At 42.0% G+C, this 21,490-nt stretch overlaps 1 protein-coding gene across 1 annotated transcript in view; it reads left to right on the plus strand.

Annotated features, from left to right (window-relative positions):
- Positions 1–1,168: 1,168 nt before the first annotated feature.
- Positions 1,169–21,490, plus strand: part of PIWIL1 (piwi like RNA-mediated gene silencing 1) — a 44,402-nt gene continuing 24,080 nt past the window's right edge. Inside the window, exons 1-8 of the mRNA XM_024205758.2 lie at positions 1,169–1,255; positions 2,401–2,509; positions 7,496–7,621; positions 9,867–10,081; positions 14,911–15,032; positions 15,767–15,847; positions 16,705–16,902; positions 18,247–18,358. Of these exons, the coding sequence (XP_024061526.2) occupies positions 1,169–1,255; positions 2,401–2,509; positions 7,496–7,621; positions 9,867–10,081; positions 14,911–15,032; positions 15,767–15,847; positions 16,705–16,902; positions 18,247–18,358 (1,050 nt within the window). The remainder of the gene's footprint in view (positions 1,256–2,400; positions 2,510–7,495; positions 7,622–9,866; positions 10,082–14,910; positions 15,033–15,766; positions 15,848–16,704; positions 16,903–18,246; positions 18,359–21,490) is intronic.

Below are 21,490 nucleotides of genomic sequence, written 5' to 3' on the forward strand. Positions count from 1 at the left end.
CTGGTATACAGACTATATGCAGTTGCCAACTGAAAATTTTCCTCTCTGTCCAAGCTTACGAATCCATAGTTACATATCATAAAGAGAACTAGGGCTGTTCAGTGTAACTTAGCCGTAGGTCACTCTTGGGAGCAGTTGGACGTGTTTGAGAAACCAGTCAATATTCTGTGCAATGTTCAGTATATTCCTTACTCAACCTTGCCAATTTCAGTCTTGCTCAGAAGTGCTTTGCTTGTTTAACTTTTTTGCAGTTTTAAAATGTTCTCTAACAGGTTTTTTTTTTATTTTTTTATTATTATTATTTATTATGTATGGGAGTAGTTTGCAGAAGCTGTCATCTGGGTTGCCTAAACCATAACTTTGCACAAAATAAATAAATAAATGAAATCCATTGCTACAGGGGACTGGATGACTGTCACTATTTGAAGCCCCTGGGTGCCTATTGTTCAGACCAGGGATTGGCAACCTTCGGCCTGTGGCCTGCCAGGGTAAGCCCCCTGGTGGGCCAGGCTGGTTTGTTTACCTGCCACGTCCGCAGGTTCGGCTGATCGCGGCTCCCACTGGCCACAGTTCACCGTTCCAGGCCAATGGGGGCTGCGAGAAGCCGCAGCCAGCACATCCCTTGGCCCGCGCTGCTTCCCGCAGCCCCCATTGGCCTGGAACGGTGAACTGCGGCCAATGGGAGCCACGCTTGGCCGAACCTGTGGAGGTGGCAGGTAAACAAACTGGTCTGCCCCGGCCTGCCAGGGGGCTTAACGCGGGCCAGAGGTTGCCGATCCCTGGTTCAGACGCTTAAGCATGTGCATAACTTTACTTAGTTGCAGTGATTTCAGTTGAGTCGTGTTGCTAAAGTTACATGTATTTAAATGTTTGTAGGATTGTATCAAAGCACAGCTGTACAACAGGCTACTGAGAATTCTGGCAGCTGCCATCACCTTAACTAAAGTAGTGATCCCCTTGGTGGCAACAGAAAAAATCTTTTTTTTTTTTTTTTTTAAGTAGTGTAAACAGGGACCCTGGAGCACAATGGCTGGGCTAATCTAGCTAGATTAATCTTTCTCTTATACTGAACAAGATACCAAAAAAACCTCTGCTAAAAATTATACTGTCATGAAAAAAACTGAGGATTGTGTCCTATAACTATAGCTGGTTTCTCTTAGAAAAGAAAATGACTGGAAGAGCTAGAGCTAGAGCGAGAGGAAGAGCTCGTGGCCAGCAAATTTCTGTACCTCCTGTAGGAGCAGCTTCTGTGAGTGTTCATTTTTCACATCCAGCACATCTACATTTTGAAATATTAAAATTCAGAGTTGTCTGCTTTCTATATACTTGTATATGTATCAAGGGTTTCATTTCAAATCAAACCTGTTTTTGCCTCACATGTCTGATAAGCAATTGCACTGCCACAGTAAAGGTGGTATATTCCTTTAAAGCTTTCTGGGTGTACGTGTCATTGACTTGCTAATGACCTTTGTGCCTTTCTGAGAGGTTTGGCAGTGTGCTAAACTTCATAGATAGGAATTACTTTCCATAAGGACAGGTAGATCCCTCAGATGTCTGAGTTTGAGTGCTGTATTCAGCATGGGAGTGGGATAGCTCAGTGATTTGAGCGTTGGCCTGCTAAACCCAGGGTTGTGAGTTCAATCCTTGAGGGGGCTACTTAGGGATCTGGGGCAAAATCAGTACTTGGTCCTGCTAGTGAAGGCAGGCGGCTGAACTCGATGCCTTCAAGGTCCTTTCCAGTTCTAGGAGATAGGATATCTCCATTAATTTAAAATTTAAATTTAAATTTAAATTTTAAGAGTATATGGAACACACAAGATGCTGCCTTCTGATGAGTTGCATTAAAATATATATATGTGGTTATTCTAAAATATGTTAGGTATAACAGGCTTCCTTTCTGAAAAGTCAACTGCCTTTATCCCTGTAGTTTTTTGTGGTATTTTCTGTAGTATCTTTGGGGACCAGGAATTGCATTTCATGTTCCTCCGATTGCAATAATTGCAGGAGCCTTTTTTTTTTTTTTTTATTAAATTAAATAGAGAGAGAGAGAGAGGACGTGGTGGAGAGCAGCTTGAAGCCAGCTTCAGTTAACCAGTGATACAGCACTGCTATACGCAGAGTAATCATGCCATTTTCAGGGGGTGAGGGTGCGTTTCTGTAGTGTTGTCTTCCAAACTGAATGAGCAGTTTTACTGAATAACTTTTTGGTAACTTAGGTTAATATGTCACTCTATATTAAATAACCTATAGGCAATTAATTTTTCCCCTATATTAAATAACTGTCATAGGAACTTGGCTATGCAGTACACCCTCTGGTGACTTCATTTGATAGTACAGGTTTTTTTGTGTGATATCAGTGAGTGCTGTTCCTAAGCATAGTGGACTTTGCAGGGTCACCAGCCACCTAGCTATGTGCAACCTAGACCTTTGCAACCTCAACCACAACCGCCATCAGAGGGAGAATTTGTTGGCCGTGGACGACAAAGAGGAGCTCCTATTGTTCCACAAGGTGAGATGGAGGGGAGCAGGAAGTGAAGCTTATTGCCTAGAGAACAAGTATTTAGAAGACTTAATGATTTAACTAAGATAATTAAATATATATTCAAGATGGCATTTCTGATTTTTTTTTCTTCAAAATCAGAATAATTAGTTAAATCTGAAGTACTGAAATTTTTTCTGGTGTCTCATAATGGCACATTATTCCTCAAACAGCCTGAACTTTGATGGAGCTAGATAAAGAAAGCAAAGTTTACTGTTGGGACCTGCTTATTCTACAGCCGGGCTCTAGTTGTCTTTGCTGTCATAGAATTAATAGTCCTGAGTGTATCTCTTTACTTTTGGCAAATGGTGGAGATTGAAAGCTCTGTATAAGAAACCGTTTTTCAGAGCACATGGTTTTAATTGGTTTTGCCAGTTGAGGGTTGATGTTAAATAAGCAGACTGGAATTTCTTGTGATTAGGAAATGGAATATATTTACATAACTTGTTTTACCTGTTCCATTTTTTTCTATCCTGAATTATTAGTAAATACTAGGGCTGTCAAACAGTTAAAAAAAAATTTAATCATGATTAATCACAAGATTTTTTTTTTAAAAAAGGCGCAATTAATCACAGTTTTAATCAGTCTGGAGCAGCTTGGCCAGGGCGGCTCCATGGGGGAAGGGGGAAGGAGCAGCAATGGAGCAGGACAGCACGGGGAGGGGCACCCCTGCCCTGGAGGCATGCAGCAGCACCCCATGAGCATGGCACCCTGGGTGGTGGCCCCCTTGCTGACCCCTAAGGCTGGACCTGTACAGCAGGGAGGGGATGGTGCAGGCGTTGGGGGGGAGGGGGGGTTGGGCTCCTCTCCCCCCTCCCCCCCCCAGCAGGTTTTTAACGAGCTCTACTAAATTGCTCACAGACTATGGGATAGGGTCATGTGGTGTGCGATTTAAAGCTTGTTAAAAATAAAGCGTTAATTTGTTTTGAGTTAATCGCATGTGTTAACTGCCATTAATTGTCTGCCTTAGTAAATACTTACATTAGGATAGTGTTTTAAATACACAAGTTACCATATGGCTTGCTTTCAGCATTGCTTGGTTGAGGAGGGTAGAAATGATGCAACACGCTTCTAGAACCACTACAGTTTCTTCTCTTTGACAGCTTGCACATGCAACTATAGTTGTAATAACTATACAAATTAAATTGAAATTCTTTTAAAGTGTCACTGAATTTAAGAGTCAACACTCCATTGAGAAGAATTAGAGAATTTAATCTCTATATATGCCCCAAAAGAGGTTGATGTAGCCAGTTTGATATCACTGCTCAAAGAGGTTCATGCTCTTCAGGTTCCAGATGTACGCTCATTCCCAGGAGATCTTTAGGCGTACTAGTACTACACAAAGCAGGCTTATTTTGCTGCGTACAGAAAGAAGAAAGTGATAACACATTGGCTCCATGTAGATATTGCATATGGACCTGGAAGTACAGCCAATCTAATAGCAACCCATGAGCCTTCAGACAATTACACCACAAGATAAAGCAGTTCTTATAATGGTAGTATGGATCTACCTCAGTTCAGGGGGCCCCAGACACCTGTCATATTTCTCTGAATGAGTTTTGAGTTTATAGTATGAGTGCAGACATCATTTGAAAACTCAAGTTACAAGTAATTTTTTCCCTTTAAATATTTTGTTGAAATGCAATAGGTTACAGGAAAAATATCTGAGAACCTGGGTCGAAATTTGGCATATTTCACAATTGAAATTAAGTTTTAACAAATAGTACTAAATCCCAAATTGGAATACATCAGTTGAAAACACTGATCTACAATTTTTGAGAAGTCGTCTGCTTCAGAGATAAAATGTGCTATTTATTATGTATTTTGATGTGCTGAATTCAAATATGACAATTAAAACAACTGATTGGCTACTGTTTCTAAGATATTTAAGTTTTTACATTTTATGTCTATGTATATTGTGTAGATAGTAGAGTTTTAATCATAAATTGTAAACCTAGGTCTTTTCATAGAATCATAGAATATCAGGGTTGGAAGGGACCTCAGGAGGTCATCTAGTCCAACCCCCTGCTCAAAGCAGGACCAATTCCCAACTAAATCATCCCAGCCAGGGCTTTGTCAAGCCAGGCCTTAAAATCCTCCAAGGAAGGAGATTCCACCACCTCCCTAGGTAAAGCATTCCAGTGCTTCACCCCCCTCCTAGTGAAATAGTGTTTCCTAATATCCAACCTAGACCTCCCCCACTGCAACTTGAGACCATTGCTCCTTGTTCTGTCATCTACCACCACTTAGAACAGCCGAGCTCCATCCTCATGTGTTTATGGTTGTTTTACATGATAATATTTCACCTGTCCTGTTTATGTAACACTTTAAAAATCAGCAAAAGGGTTATATAAATAAAATTTATTATGAAACAAAAGGCAAAAAACTATTCTGTACATAGTTTAGTCCTATTCAGTTTCTACTCGGCGCTTCTTGGCTTGTCTCTTGTATTCATTAAATGGAGCATCTCTTGTCACTGTCCAGCAATAGTCTGCAAGCATTGATGGGCTCCATTTGCCCTGATAGCGTTTCTCCATTGTTGCAATGTCCTGGTGAAATCGCTCACCGTGCTCGTCGCTCATTGCTCCGCAGTTCGGTGGAAAAAAATCTAGATGAGTGCAAAAAATGTATCTTTCATGACATGTTGCAACCAAGGCTTTTGTATGCCTTGAGGAGGTTTTCCACCGACAACCTGTAGTTGTCTGCCTTGTTTCCAAGGAAAATTTATTGCCACTAACTGGAAGGCTTTCCACGCTGTCTTTTCCTTGCCACTCAGTGCATGGTCAAATGCATCATCTCGAAGAAGTTCACGAATCTGAGGACCAACAAAGACACCTTCCTTTATCTTAGCATCACTTAACCTTGGAAATTTTCCACGGAGGTACTTGAAAGCTGCTTGTGTTTTGTCAATGGCCTTGACAAAGTTCTTCATCAGACCCAGCTTGATGTGTCAGGGTGGTAACAAAATCTTCCTTGATTCAACAAGTGGTGGATGCTGAACACTTTTCCTCCCAGGCTCCAATGACTGTCGGAGTGGCCAGTCTTTCTTGATGTAGTGGGAATCTCTTGCACGACTATCCCATTCGCAGAGAAAACAGCAGTACTTTGTGTATCCAGTCTGCAGATCAAGCAAGAGAGCAACAACCTTCAAATCGCCACAAAGCTGCCACTGATGTTGGTCATAGTTTATGCACCTCAAAAGTTGTTTCATGTTGTCATAGGTTTCCTTCATATGGACTGCATGTCCAACTGGAATTGATGGCAAAACATTGCCATTATGCAGTAAAACAGCTTTAAGACTCGTCTTCGATGAATCAATGAACAGTCTCCACTCATCTGGATCGTGAATGATGTTGAGGGCTGCCATCACACCATCAATGTTGTTGCAGGCTACAAGATCACCTTCCATGAAGAAGAATGGGACAAGATCCTTTTGACGGTCACGGAACATGGAAACCCTAACATCACCTGCCAGGAGATTCCACTGCTGTAGTCTGGAGCCCAACAGCTCTGCCTTACTCTTGGGTAGTTCCAAATCCCTGACAAGGTCATTGAGTTCACCTTGTGTTATGAGGTGTGGTTCAGAGGAGGAGGATAGGAGAAAATGTGGGTCCTGTGACATTGATGGTTCAGGACCAGAAGTTTCATCCTCTTCCTCTTCCTCGTCTGACTCAAGTGAGAGTGATTGATTCTGGTGCATCAGGAACCGGCAGTCCTTCTCCGTGGGGTACTGGACGTATAGCTGATGGAATGTTTGGATAATGCACAGTCCACTTTTTCTTCTTTGACACACCTTTCTCAACTGAAGGCACCATGCAGAAGTAACAATTGCTGGTATGATCTGTTGGCTCTCTCCAAATCATTGGCACTGCAAAAGGCATAGATTTCCTTTTCCTGTTCAACCACTGGCGAAGATTTGTTGCACAAGTGTTGCAGCATATGTGTGGGGCTCACCTCTTGTCCTGATCTCCAATTTTGCAGGCAAAATAAAGGTGATAGGCTTTCTTAACCATAGTGGTTATACTGCGCTTTTGTGATGCAAAAGTCACTTCACCACAAACATAGCAGAAGTTATCTGCACTGTTCACACAAGTACGAGGCATCTCTGCTCACTTTGGCTAAACAGAAATGTGTCCCTTTGCAAAATCAAAGACTGACAAATAAGAGAGCACGACACTGTATGATTTCTAGAGCTGATATAGGGTAATTTGTTCAGCAGAGTGATGTAAGCTTCGTTATGATTGCATCATCCATGACTTCTAGGAATAACATGATGCAATTCATATCATGTATGGCGCAATACCAGCTTCAGATTGCATCATTCATTGTTTTGCCTAAAAAGCAAGTACTGTCCAAACCCAGTCATAGATTTATTCCTAGATCCAGTCAAAGATGTATTTTAGTCATTTCTGGTTTAAATTGAGATCCCTTCCCTTTATAACTCACTTATCCTCCGCCATTCCCAAGTCAAGGGACCCAATAGCATATCTTGAAAACTAGAGCCAATCAACAATTTTAAGCATCATTTTCGTTCTCAGTGACCCAGAATTAGTAAAGTTTGACTACATTTATTTCAGAAGCATTTTGGCTGTAGAGCAGTGAAATTAGGATTTAAAATATATCCAGCTCTCTTCATTGCTATTTTAACTCTGTGTAATACCTGTCTCAGATCTAACCCTTAGCCCTATAGCACTTTTAGAGTTGTAAAATACATCTCAAATACCTACAGATTTTTTTTTTTTTTTTTTAATAATGCCATTGTTCTGAGAGTTGAAGCAACCTTGAGGCTCCTTCAGATTGATTGTGCTATGGCAACTGTTCTGGCTTTTTCTGTTCAAGGGTTCAGTTCTTAGAGTCCTCAGCATTCTTTTGTTTGTATTTCACATTGTAATGATTTAATAAATTGGTTAATTTTATCATGATTTATATTGATTTCCCCTCTCCCCAAAATTCCAGGACATGATATTTCAGTTGGTTTTCAGGAACTGTCATTAGCAGATAGGGGTGGACGTCGCAGAGATTTCTATGACCTTGGGGTAAATACTCGGCAAGCCATAGAACATGTTAAAGAGTCAAAAACAGGTAAGTTAAAATTGTGGTTTCAAATATAAAATATGCTCATAGAAATATAGTGTACTATTTGCCATTGGCTTTGTCTCAACAGTTGTTTAAACTAGGATTATTTATATTTCAGTAGCGCCTAGAAGGCCAAATCAGGCACCAGGACTTCATTGTATTAGGAATGCTGTAAAAGCCAGGGGAGAAATAGTAGAAAAAACTGACCTTGCTCCAAAGGGTTTTAAATGTTAAGTGTTTCAGCAGGAACAAGACATTTTCATTTGATGATACCTCTGTTGGTTCTATTACATATTTTTGTTGCACATTTATTGGGCGTCTCTTTTAGCTAAAAACTTGACAGTCATTTATTGAAATTAAATCACCCCAACTTGCTTGTTTAGTTTTTCTCTTTAGCTTCAAAGGGGCTGTCTAAAATGTGCTGCTCTCCCCTGGTAACTTCTGCAACCTTCTCCAGATTATTAAACTTCAGTTATATGCAAGGGGTCATTTTTAGTATTCCTCTGCTACTAGTTAATAGGTGCATGTTGACTTGATATTCTTAACAAATCTAATTGCCCAGATTTCATTCTAATGTTCAGTTTTGACCTGTATGGACTGTAATGTTTAAAGTTGACTGTGCCCTGAATTGTCTCTCCATATTTGTAAACATCCTTTACTTCTGTGGGAATACTGCGCCACTGCCCACTCGCATAATTCATGTCCCCCACAGGTTTTCCTCCCACCCACTGCAGAAAATACATTCCACTGGGGAGGCACTGCAGTTACACCTTTTGCTCACCAAGGGCTGCTGTGGTGCCAAAAGAGAGGGCAGCTGGCTCAGTGCTGGAGCAGCGAGCCAGAGAGGAAGGGGGCAGTTGGCTGCCTTCCTCACAGTGCCTCATCTGCAGGGCCAGATGAGGAAGCACAGGATACGGGAGGATGGACAGAGCAGGGCACATGAGACTGTTTGGGGGGTTAAAGACTGGGGTTCAGAAGGGCTAGTCGGGTGGATAGACTGAAACGGGCACAAGAGCTAGTGGGGTGACCGCATTGAGCCAGGGCCTGAATGGAAGTGGAGGTGCAGGGACACATGGGGATAGGATGGGTATTGGAGGGATGCAGGGATTAGGGTGGAGGTCAGGAACACACAGGGACAGAGGCAGATGTGACTGAGTGAATGGGAGAGGCTAGGGTTCAGCCAGGATCTGCATGGGAGAGGCTCCCTAACAATCCCCACCCCCCCCCCCCCCAAAAAAAACCCACAAAAAACCCCCCTGTTCCATACTTATCCCGCCCACACCCAGCAACCCTCCAGGCTCCTTCCCAGGAATTACGTCCCTCTCCCTCAGCGCCTCTATTACCCCTGACTCCCCCAAGCCTTTGCTCTGCTTCTGAGCGGTGCAGGAAATATGTTCCTGTGTATTATAGTTTAAATGTACTATTACTTAAAGTTCTGTATTAATATGCCTAGTAAGGAATTTATTTGTCAAACGTTTCCTGAATCTTGTAGACCAGGCCTTTGAAGCTTATTCTTGGAGGGGTTTACACTAGTGACAGAAACTTAACTACTAGTGGTGGTCTTGTCTTGATTATATTGCGGGTTTTCCTCTTAAGCACTAGAGGAGCTTAAATAAATGGTACAGTATTGAAGGAAAATTGGGCTTGCCGTTTTAATGAGTCTGAGGGGACACTCAGTGAAATTGAAATGCAGCAACGTAAACTGATGTGTAAGGAAGTATAACTTAAAGTGCATAACTAATTTGTGGTACTTACTGCCACGTTGTATTGAGTCAGAGCTTAGTAAGTGCAAAAATAAACTGGCATCTTGAGTGGATTAAAATATGCACAGTTCCATTGATAAACACTTGTACTTTGTGGAATAAGCCAACCACTAACTGCTTGGGGTAAGGAAGAGATGTCCACTATGGACAAGTTGTAATTGTTTACAGGAGCTCAAGCATCTTTCTCTGAAGCACCTACAGTCTACTTTAAGTGACGCAATACCAGACTGGATGCTGTTCTCATTCTATATGGCACTTCTCCAGCAGGTGATAGGATTATAGAATCTCTGGAAATTTGACACTGGCAGCCACCTGCTGGATGTGTCTGAAAGAGGACTTGCATGATTTCCCTAGTTAGTAGAGTTGAAACAGTTCAGAAAAAGTTTAAATTTTGGGGTGGGGTGTCACTATTTAAAAGTTGCACAATTGTTGAAATGCAGTAAATTGGAAAAACTTAGTTTTATAACTAGCTATTTTTGTCATTTTAGGTACTTCAGGTACCACAATAAGATTAAGTACGAACCATTTTCGGTTGACGTCTCGTCCACAATGGGCTTTATATCAATACCATATTGATTATAATCCTCAGATGGAAGCTCGGCGTCTTCGCTCAGCTTTACTCTTTCAGCATGAAGAAATTATTGGGAGGACACATGCGTTTGATGGAACAATATTATTCTTACCAAAAAAACTAGAAAATAAGGTAGGTGTGTGTGTGTGTGTGTGTGTGTGTGTGTGTGTGTGTGTATGAAATGGTGCTAGATTCTATTTGTTTTACTCTTGCATAGTACTTTCATTCTTTTTGGGGTGAAACTCGATGCAGTATGAGTAGGATTGCTATAAAATATGTAGCTTTTAATTAGGTTGAGTTTCCGAGAGTTAATTATTTGACTTGAAGTATGGGAAGTTGATGGGCTAATGAAACTCAAATCATAATAGCCCACACCCAAATTCTTCAGGCCCAAATAATCCCGTATTCCTGCATGGAGATGGAGTTGAGTCAGAACTCCTCTTCTGACCTCTAGTGCCTTTAGAAGTTTGAAGGTACTGAACAAAAAGAGCATCTTGAAGTCTTAAGACTGACTGCTCTGGTGCCTGTCCAGCCTATAAGCCTGGGCTTCTTGTAATAAGCAAAAAACTTGCCTACACTCAGCACCAAGCCACCTTCTTCTAAGCCCTCTGGGTACTGCCACCTCTTGGTTCAGTACAGCCACGATGATGCCAATAATTCAATTCTGTCCGGTCTGGCTTCAATACAGTCTGTCCACTCTCCACTTTACTGGCACTGACCTGGTGCCCGAAGAACTGGTACTGACTTATGCCTTAGACTACTTGTTTGTTACTGTCCCTGTCATTATTAATGTTTTCTCTCAGTACTGTTGATGCCACAGGCAGGTAGGGCAGCTAAGGACTTGATGACACCCTGACTTTCAATTGCTTTTTTTTTTTCTCAGCTTGGTGGGTGGTAGTCAGGAGTACTGGTACAGACTTTGGTGCATAAGCCACCCAGTATGGGGGAAATCTTCTGAGGTTATTCCTCTAGCTACTCCATCTGGTGCCACCCTGGCTTCACTAGAAGATTATTCATTTTCATCTGAGTCAGCCAGGAGCAGGGAGGAATCTCCATTACTATACTTGGGCTATAGACACTCATCTCCGATAACTCCTGGATGGGATTCCAGGGTGGAGTTCTAACACTCTAGGCATAGATTTCATTCTGGGGATATTCTTCTAGGGAGTCCACCCTGCTGGCCTCCAGTGACATAGGCCAGCCAACCTACCTTGGCTTTATTGGGCACCCTGGGGCATTTCCTGTCCCTACAGAACAACCTCAGCAACGCAGTTGAGGCATAGACGCCAACTTTTCCAGGCGCTGATGAGTGCTCGCGCGTCCCTGACTCCACCCCTGCCCCGCCCCCATTCCAACCCCTTCCCCAAAGTCCCCACCCCAACTCCACCCCCTCCCTGCCCATATTGGACTCCTTCCCCAAATCCCCACCCCGGCCCCGCCTCTTCCCTGAGTGCACCGTGTTCCCCCTTCTCCTCTGCTGGAGCTAGGGGGAGAAGCGGCATGCTCAGGGGAGGAGGCGGAGCGGAGGTGGAGGTGAGCTGGGATGGGGTGGGGCGCTGCCGGTGGGTGCAGAGCACCCACCAATTTTCCCCTGTGGGTGCTCCAGCCCTGGAGCACCCACAGAGTCGGCACCTATGAGTTGAGGCCTTGGTTACCTCAGCCTTCAAAGGAGGTTCCCTCCACTCAATTACCCTCACACACTCCAGTTTCCAAGGTGCAGCCTGAGGAGGAGCTAGAAGATGACCAGCACAAGATGCATTTGCATTTATCATCTTTGTCAGTGGATGAGGTAGTTGGGCTGATTCTAGTCCATCCCTATCTGTGGACTACAAAGCATTCCAAGAGTTGACGAGGAGAGCAGCTACAGCATTAGAGCTATCTCTGGAGGTCATTCAGGAGAGCACTATAGAGTCCTGGAGTCCTTACACTGTGCTGTCCCTGGTCAAGTGGTGCACCCTATATATAAGGGGCTGTAGGTTCCCACCAACGTACTATGGCAAACTCTCTTGTCTCTATAGCACCCACCTTGAATAAGGCCGACCATTGCTGTCAGGTTCTGGCACAAGGTTTCAAACAGTTTTTCCTATGCTGGGGTCCTTGGTAATAATGGCATCCAGTAGTGGACAAGACAGGGTGAGCAAAAATCTACTCCCAGGGATGAAGGGAAAAAAACTGGGCTTGCTTGGAAGAAAGTTACTTGACTGTGAAGATTGCTAGTTATCAGGTGATTGTTGCAAAATACAATTTTATTAAGTGGAGCGCTCTATTCCCTGAAACTCTTAGAGGAGCTAATTGAAGAGCTCAAGTCTGTTGTGGCCAAGGGCTAGCTTGTCTCCAGAACATCTCTTCCGTCAGCTCTCAATGGACTAGAGAAAGCAGCTTGATCTGTGGTCACAGCCATTGTAATGAGAAGGGTGTTGTGGTGAACACTTTGGGTATCCCTAAGGAAGTGGAGACAACTATTGAGGACCTTCCCTTTGAGGGAGATGTCTGTCTTACTACTAAGAAGGTTAAGGCCTTGCACACCCTTAAAGACTCTTGTGCAACCATAATGTATTTGGGGGAGTATGTACTTTCACTCACAAGGAAGCAGTATAGGCCTCAACTTTATTACCAATCACACACTCATGCACCAAGGCAGCCTGAACAGGCAAGGAAGAGGCATAAGTTCCCAAGTTCCCAGAGGTAGTTATCTGTTCCTGCCTCAGTAATCTCTCACCAGCAGCAGTCATCTAAACAGTAGATTTGACTGCCTCCTCAGGAACAGAGTTTCAGTTGTTCAAAACCCATTTGGGAAGCAATTGTACCATTTCTGCAGTGTCTGAAACACCATCACCTCAAATCGCTGGATTCTAGATGTGGAATTGGGATACAGCACACCATTTCAGTCTCTGCCCTTAACCATTCCTATTCAGGGACCCCCACTCACCAGATTGCATTGTTTCAAGAAGTGCAGGCTCTTCTCAGTCTTGGTGCTATCGAGGCGCCACCCTCCCACAACATCAGGAAAAGGGTTTTATTCTTGCGACTTATCTTTGGAAATAAAGGGCGGGATTAAGGCCCATCCTACATCTGAGAGACCCGAACATCTTAATAAAAAAAGAAAGTTTTAGGATGGTGTCCCTGGTCTCCCTCATTCCTTCCCTCAACCTGAATGACAGCAGCGTACCTGTCAATCTGCAGGACACTTATTTTCATGTGGCCATTCTACCCTGCCACAGAAAATGCCTTATATTCACAGTGGGGGAAAATACCATTACCTATATACACTTTTACCGTTTGAGCTATCATTAGTACCTCAATTTTCACTAACGCCTTGGCTACACTCGGGACTTCACAGCGCTGCCACGGCAGCGCTGTGAAGCGCAAGTGTAGTCGCGCCACCAGCGCTGCAAGAGAGCTCTCGCAGTGCTGTATGTACTCCACCTCTCCGAGGGGAATAGCTTGCAGTGCTGCGAGCGAGCGTGCAGCGCTGCAGGCTGTGCTTACACTGGCGCTTTACAACACTGTACTCAGGGGGGTGTTTTTTCACACCCCTGAGCGCAGCAAGTTGCAGCGCTGTACACCGCCAGTGTAGCCATGGCCTTAGTGTGTGGCAGTACTAGCAGCTTATGTAAGGCGTGTGAGCATCCAGAAATTCCCTTATCTGGGTGACTGGTTAATCTGTGGCTGCTTCTGCCAGCAATTCACAGGGAATACTTGTCAGATCCAGTGTCTTTTCAATCACTTGGATCAGAAAATAAAAAGGGACAAATCCTTATTGACTCTAGGGCAGGGAATTGAATTCATCAGATTTTCACAACTTGATAACTGCAACCACTTACTTTCCTCAGGAGAGATTTTATTCCCTCTTCTCCCTGTATGCTAGTCTCCAGTCTCATTTGTCAACAGTCAGAACATGGGTTGCTCGGTTACATGTGACATCCTGCATATATGTGACACTGAATGCCAGTCTACACCTGCAGTGTATGCAAAGCAGGTTGAAGTCTGTATGTTGTCCAAGTAGATATTCTTTGAACATGCTAATTCACATACTGGTGCAAGTCTTATCATTAAACTGGTTGATGAGTTTGGAAGATGTGTGCAAGTGGGAAGGTACCTTTTTTACCTTCTTTACCTTTACCTTTAAAGACATTAGTGGCAGACCATTCCAGCACAGGTTGGGGAGCACACTTGGATTGAGCATGAACTTCTCAGTAACATACTTCTTCTAGACCTCTGCAGAGCAGCAACTTGGTAATCTGTTCACACAATCATGAAACACTGTTCAGGCTTTGAGAACAGATGCCAAATTTGGGAATTCTATTCTTTGATCCTTGTTCAAGTAACCTCAGAGTACCCACCTCCACTTTAACTACTGCTTGGCAATTTAAAGTAGAATATATGTGTGTTGTGCACCTACATATTCCACAACCTGTTGTCTGTCCCCACTACTCAGTCTAATTACATCAGGAGTCTGGTGCGAAGGAATAGAGATGGGGTTGGGGCAGCCCTGCCCTTTTATATCCTCAATTCGAGGACTGAGGATATGCATCTCCAACTACTGGTGTGAGTGCGTACACATCAAAAGTGATATATGTGCACAACACATCTCTTAAGTACCACAGTTACTGTACAGGTACTTAGTGAATCGCTAAGAGGGTTCTGTAGGTTAAGTCCTGCTCTAAGTCTGGAGCAAGATTGATGGGGAGGAGTAGAATCAGATGGGTGGAAGGAAGCAAAACAGGACGGGCATTCTGACACCTCAAGGTGTACTCATGGCAGGCTGATTACTTCTAGCTTTACTGTAAGGATTCAGAGTTAGTCTGATCATAATATTACTGGGTTGAGACTTACAAAGCCATCCTAGGGGGTTTAAGCATAAAAATTAATGGAATATAGGGCTACACTTTCTAGACTGCTTTGAAAAATTCAGTCATAGCTTATGTTTACATAACTTCAATAAATGCTCCCTTTGTTAGGTTACTGAAGTGTTCAGTCAGACCCGAAATGGAGAGAATGTTAAGATTACTATCACCTTGACCAATGAGCTACCACCTACTTCACCTACATGCTTGCAGTTTTACAACATTATTTTTAGAAGGTTAGCTTTTTATTTTACAATTCTTATCTTTCTTACAGGAAGCTAATTGAAAAGTTTGGCTTTAATCTTTGGGAATGGGAAGGCTTAACTGCTAGTCTCATGGCAAATACTAAATTTTTTTATTCCTTATCTATGGTGGCCAAAGGAAAATGCTTGTCAGTTATCCAATATGGATGCTAATCATAACCAGCTACAGTTTGGCAAGTGATTAGATATATCTGTTGGCATACCACTTTGAAATAGGCTGCTTCCATATTCAAGAATAACAAGTAGCCTCAGATGTTAACACAGTCCTGGGTGGGAGCTCTGCAAACAATTTCTGTTCTGCTGGGGGCATTAGCTTATTCTTAAAGGCCTGGATGGCAGTGCAGGGCCTCTGAAACTGGTATGTTTCTGTATGTGACCTGGTCTTTCTGCTCTTTTTGATGCCGTCATCTGAAGGGGGACCTGCTGAGGCTGCTGTCAGGAGGCATGTGACTCAGCCCACGATAGGGGGACTTGTTCTTAATTAGTTTTACTACAAGAACTGAAAGATTAAGTAATACCCAAACTGTAAGCATTTATTTAAAGTTCACATTGAAACAAAACTCTACATCAGCATCTTTGTTCTAGCTTAATATAGCAAAAGCAAGGCATGTAGCTCTAAATGCATGCCTACAGTATTTTGGATGTTTTGATAAACTAAATAGTGCTATTATTTGCCAATTACTCATTCTTTCCCAACTTCTTTTTAGGCTTCTGAAAATAATGAACTTGCAGCAAATTGGACGTAATTATTACAATCCAAATGACCCAATCAGCGTTCCCAATCACAGGTTGGAAAATGGGATTACAAGTCTTGCAAGGGAGAAATGATCTTTTGATATTACTTCAATGATTTATCATGTATTAAAATGATTTTTTTCAGCTTATATAGTTTGCATTGAGACCTCATGTACCTAACTTTCAGTTCCTTCTAAGTATGGGGTAACTATAAAATCTGAGTTTATCTAGATCCATCCTTGTGTGTTCTACTTAAGCAGCTGAGTAAAACACACAATGTCTCATCTGTATATTTCTAAGGCTTATTTTCAACTGAAATGGAGCCCCTTTGAGTATTTTCTTAAAATCTGCTACATAGGAAACAAAAAAATTAACATTCTAATATAAGCAAATAGTGTCTTGTAGACTTGTGTACAAAGTAGTGATATTTTAAGGCATTTATTTTCAGGTTACTTTCAATAGGTGATTTTGTAGTCTTAGTGCTAGATCTTTCATGATTTTCCAGATGCTGGGAGAGATGTAAAGAAAGAATATTTAAATAAAGGATAGAGGTATTTTAGAGGACTGCTTATGTTAAAGCATGCCTTTATTAAATTCCTTAGTTGATCATGCTAAAGTGAATTCTAAATCTCTCCACCATTTACTTTACCACTTCAGAATGAATTAGCTTTGGTAAGTTTCTTGTAACTTGACACTGCAATATTTGAGTTGCAGATGCCATAAGGCAGTATTTAAATTAAAACAAATGACTCGTTGATATTTTTAACTTATTAAAAATCTTTAATTTGAGGTTCTATAACAATAATGAAGGTAAACTTGATTATCATTAATCTATAGAACAAATTGGTAGCACTCTTGGATATATGAAAAGTCGATTTCTGTTATAAAATATTCTGTTCTTTTCCAACAGGTTGATAATTTGGCCAGGCTTCACTACTTCTATTCTCCAGTATGAAACAAACATCATGTTGTGTACGGATGTGAGCCATAAAGTTCTCCGCAGTGAAACTGTGTGGGATTTTATGTACAACCTGTATAAGCAGGTTGAAGAACAAAGATTTAGAGAAACTTGTGCTAAGGAACTGATAGGGCTAATTGTTCTTACAAAGTAAGGTGATAGTGATTATTTTTAAAGTACAAACTGTGACTATTAATGCTGTTTTGTAACTGAGGCACAGACTATTTCAAAGGTATTTAGGTGTGTAGAGATGCAGATAGATGCCTAATGGGATTTTCAGGCATCCAACTTGCTTGGGTGCTTTTGAAAATCCCCATGGCACCTATCTGTATCTTTAGGTGCCTAAATACCTTGAAAATCTAATATTTTAGAAGTTATTTTGGGATTTTCACAAGCTAATCTTAACTATAGCAGGTGCAGTGTGTATCTATTTACAGTGGAAGTCTTGCTGGGGTCTTGGGGCTAGATTTTTTTTCAAACAGCTGGTTTAATACTTCATATTTTAAGACTGTCTCTCTTTCCTCTTTGCAGATAAAGTAAATTTTAAGCATTTAGAAAAAAAATCTAGACTTATTCTTGGCACTGACTTACTGATACTGGAACAGTTTTAATTCCATTAGTATTACATGTAAAAATCATGTAATATAAACACTCTTCAAATGTTCAACCCAGCCTTACCAATTTAAGCTGGTTTTAGGCTTTAATGTGGCGAAAGAGGACTCTTAGGGTACGTCTTCACTACCCGGATCGGCGGGTAGCAATCGATCTATCGGGGATCGATTGATCGTGTCTCATCTAGACGCAATAAATCGATCCCCGAACACGCTCCCCGTTGACTCCGGAACTCTACCAGGGCGAGAGGCGGAAGCGGAGTCGACGGGGGAGCCGCGGCCATTGATCCCAAGCCGTGAGGACGGGAGGTAAGTCGATCTAAGATACATCGACTTCAGCTGCGTATCTTAGATCGATTTCTCCCCCCTCCTCTCCCCCCAGTGTAGACCAACCTTTAGTGGCCCAAGACGAGATGTTGTATCATCATGGTAGATGCAGGCTCCGTTATGTTGAGCCTACTTCTTTCCCGAGACTTTTCTGGGGTGTTACACATTTTGCAGGGAACACGTGGCTATCAGAAGGCATGAAGCTAAAAAAGCTCTTAATCCCCTGCTCTAATTAATGGCTAAACCAAGTTGATTGGTGTATATACAGTTAATTTCATACACTGTCTGCTTCCTGACATACTTAAAATCAATTCTCAGTGTATTCTAACATAAACTGCATTTGAAGCTAAGGAGTAACTTCCATGTTCAGATTACAATTGATACAATCAGCAATAAAGTAACAAAATTTCTATTCAAATTTTAGATTGATATTTTTTGTAATTTTCTGCATTTCTCTCCGTCCTCCCTGGCCTGTTTCCATGCACCTGTGAATAAACTGTTACTATCTCCATGCAAGACAAGATCAAAATAATTTTTAAAAAATTCTTTTATTCAGGTATAACAACAAAACATACAGAGTTGATGATATTGACTGGGATTCCAATCCAAAATGCACCTTTAAGAAAGCAGACGGTTCTGAAATCAGCTTTGTAGACTACTACAAAATGGTATGAAATTATAACTGAAAATGACATTTTTATTCTCTTTACTAGATTTTTGTTGAACTTCAGAGCATCATCTGTGGATCGCTATTACTAATTCATTAGCATTCTGTCCGAAGACTATGCATGGTACTTTTTTTACTTTCAGGTGTTAGTTGTTTACATAACCATGCTTCAAAGTGATTTCTAGTTGTCCAAATTCTTAGAAGTGTCTTGAATCATACACCTGCGGTCATTGTTAACAATGTCAACTATTGTAAAAATCCACTAAATATGTTCTTTTTTCTAGGATTACTAAAGGGGCACTGTCAACTATATATCTATTTTTAAAAATAGTAATTCCAAAAAATTCTGGCCCACCTACATTTTAAATAGCATGTCATGAAGTGTTTTAAAAATCCTGTTAAACTTTTTTAAAGGTGGGTTTTGTTTTTCCTCCCTGCTCCACAGCTTAACATCTTTTTTTTCAGCAAGACTAACTTGACTGCACAGGAATATAGTGAAACTGATCAGACAGAAGGTGGTGTCAAATACGCAAAGTAAATCAACTTAAGTGTTTGTTTTTTGGTAAATTCTTTGCTATAGTAATCAAAGGTAATACTTTTAACAAGTGGGTACAAAATTTTCAAACAAGAGGTTTGGGGGTTTCAAGTTTATTCTGTCCCCCTCCACTCCTGATGCCAATGTGTGTGTGAGTGACATTTTTTTAATAGCAGTATCCGTTGGGTCTGTGCCTGCGCTGTGGACGTCCCTGTATCCCTTTCCACCCAGGGGTGGAGCAGGCCCAGCTATACCTTGGCTCCTTTTAATACCTGTGGCAGCAAGACCAAACATCAGCAGTGTCCACTTCTCTGCACACTGTGCAAGTTCTAATTCTATCTAGTTATTGAAGTTAGGGTAGTCATTAGAATTGTTTAAGATAGGGTAGTTTTTATGTCCATTACGTAAAAAAATAAATACTCCCGCTGTATAAGTTTTATGCAAAGTTGTTCCCATACCATAGCTGCTCTGGGATGGCAAAATACAAGTCTCCAGGATTTATATTGTGTCTCCTTTAAGGCCACTTCTTTGTCAGTGATGGACACTTTCTAAATGCCTCGTACTCAGTGAAACACATATTCCAGATAAGTATGTCCTTTTAGACAAAGAACAACATAAAGCAAAGGAATTCTGTCTTAGTCTTAGGCCTTGTCTACACTGGGGGGATCTAAGTTACGCAACTTCAGCTACGTGAATAACATCGCTGAAGTCAACGTACTTAGATCTACTTACTGCGGGGTCCACAGTACACTATGTCGATGGGAGACGCTCTCCTTCCAACTCCCATTGCGCTTCTCGGTCAGATGGAGTACAGGAGTTGACGGGAGAGCGATCTGCGGTTGACTCAGTGGGTCTTCACTAGACCCGCTAAATTGACCACCGATGCGTCGATCCCCTGGTAAGTATAGACAAGCCCTTAAACTCCTCTTAGCATGCTCCAGAAGGGCCTCAGACTATTTCTGTGAGTGCTCCGATAAGTTCCGGGTTTACTCTGTGCACCAGGGTGCTTTTTCTTCTTGAAGTCAGCTGAACACTTTTACTACTGAGTCTGGGCAGAAGAGGACTTAGGAAAAGTATCTATGGTAGGAAAGAGCACTACTCTCAAGGTTCTAGCAGACACTGCTTTCCTTCTCCAGAACTGGGTAAATCAAAGCAGAAATCTCGCCAAGTATCTGCTCCACCTCATGCTCCTTAGCCAACTGACAGTTCAAGGCCCAGATTGAATCCAGTTGATGCTTCTGCACTAGCTGGTCACTGAACAAGAATGGTGCTGTCTGAGGAGCATATCTGTTCCTATTTGGCACTGCAGCAGTGTAGTATCTGACGAAGTGGAGATTCTTCTGGCACTAAGCTTCTTGGTATCTAAGAGATACATGTACGCTCCCAAGAGACATCTCTCCCTCTTAAGCTCTTGGCCTCATTATTGCCTGCAGCTGAGTCCTTTTTATTACTGGTGGAGGACAGAGTGGTCAAAGCCATTCTGGTATTTGGTTTTGATGAATCTATCAACACAGTGTCTGATCTCACACTACCAGTTCAGCACAGTGTAATTTATTGAGAATGGGGCCAGATCCTACATCCATACGAAGCTAATGATCACAGACAGAACATCCTCCACTGAAGTCCAGAACACTTCGGCTTTTTAGCAGGAAGGACTTCACTAGAGTTACTTATTTGCCAAAATGGAAGAGGTTCTCAGGGCAAAAATACTAAAATATTTACTTCACTCTAGGGAGTTTTTAAAGGGACTGCTGATTGCTTGTTAGGCCTAAAACATTTCAGAATCTGCATCAGCTCCATAATAACCCATTTAGCAGCACTTTCAGATCATCACCTTTCTATTGAAGGCCACACAGGTTTCTCACACCCAACAGTTGCATAGGTTCCTCAAGGGCCTCCTGCATATCTTTCCTCCAAACAGAGACCTTACCCTTCTGGGATCTTAGTGTGATTTTAAGAAGCTTGATAGAGCTCCTCTTTGAACCTCTAGCAATCTGCTCTCTGCCTATGAAGACTGCCTGTCTCGTAGCTATAACTTCATCTCAACTAGTAGGAAAGAGTCAAGCGCTCAGGGCGGTTCCACCAAACAGTAGAACCTCAGAGTTACGAACACCTTGGGAATGGAGGTTGTTTGTAATTTTGAAATGTTTTTGTAATTGAACAAAACATGGTTCTTTCAAAAGTTTACAACTGAACATTGATTTAATACAGCTTTGAAACTTTACCATGCCTTGTCTTTGCTGCTGCCTGATTGCATGCTTCCAGTTCCAGGGGAGGTGTGTGGTTGACTGGTCAGTTTGTAACTCTAGTGTTTGTAAGTCTGAGGTTCTACTGTATTTGGTATTTCACAATGACAAGACCACACCCACTATTTTTGCCAAAAGTTGTTGGACTTTCACCGGAATCAAGTGATCCATCTCCCAGTTTTCTTTCCTAAGCCTTGCTCTAATCAAGGCTAACCGTCACACACGTCTGTCAGGACAGGACAAAACCCTTAGTGCATGTGTACATATAGCCCTAAGTCGACCTATGTTAGGCTGACTTACTGCCACCACAGTAATTACTGCAGTGGCTTATATCCACACTACCCTCCTTATG

Source organism: Terrapene carolina, unplaced genomic scaffold (assembly GCF_002925995.2).
Source record: "Terrapene carolina triunguis isolate 2854851 unplaced genomic scaffold, T_m_triunguis-2.0 Scaffold234, whole genome shotgun sequence".
NCBI classification, from domain to species: Eukaryota; Metazoa; Chordata; order Testudines; family Emydidae; genus Terrapene; species Terrapene triunguis.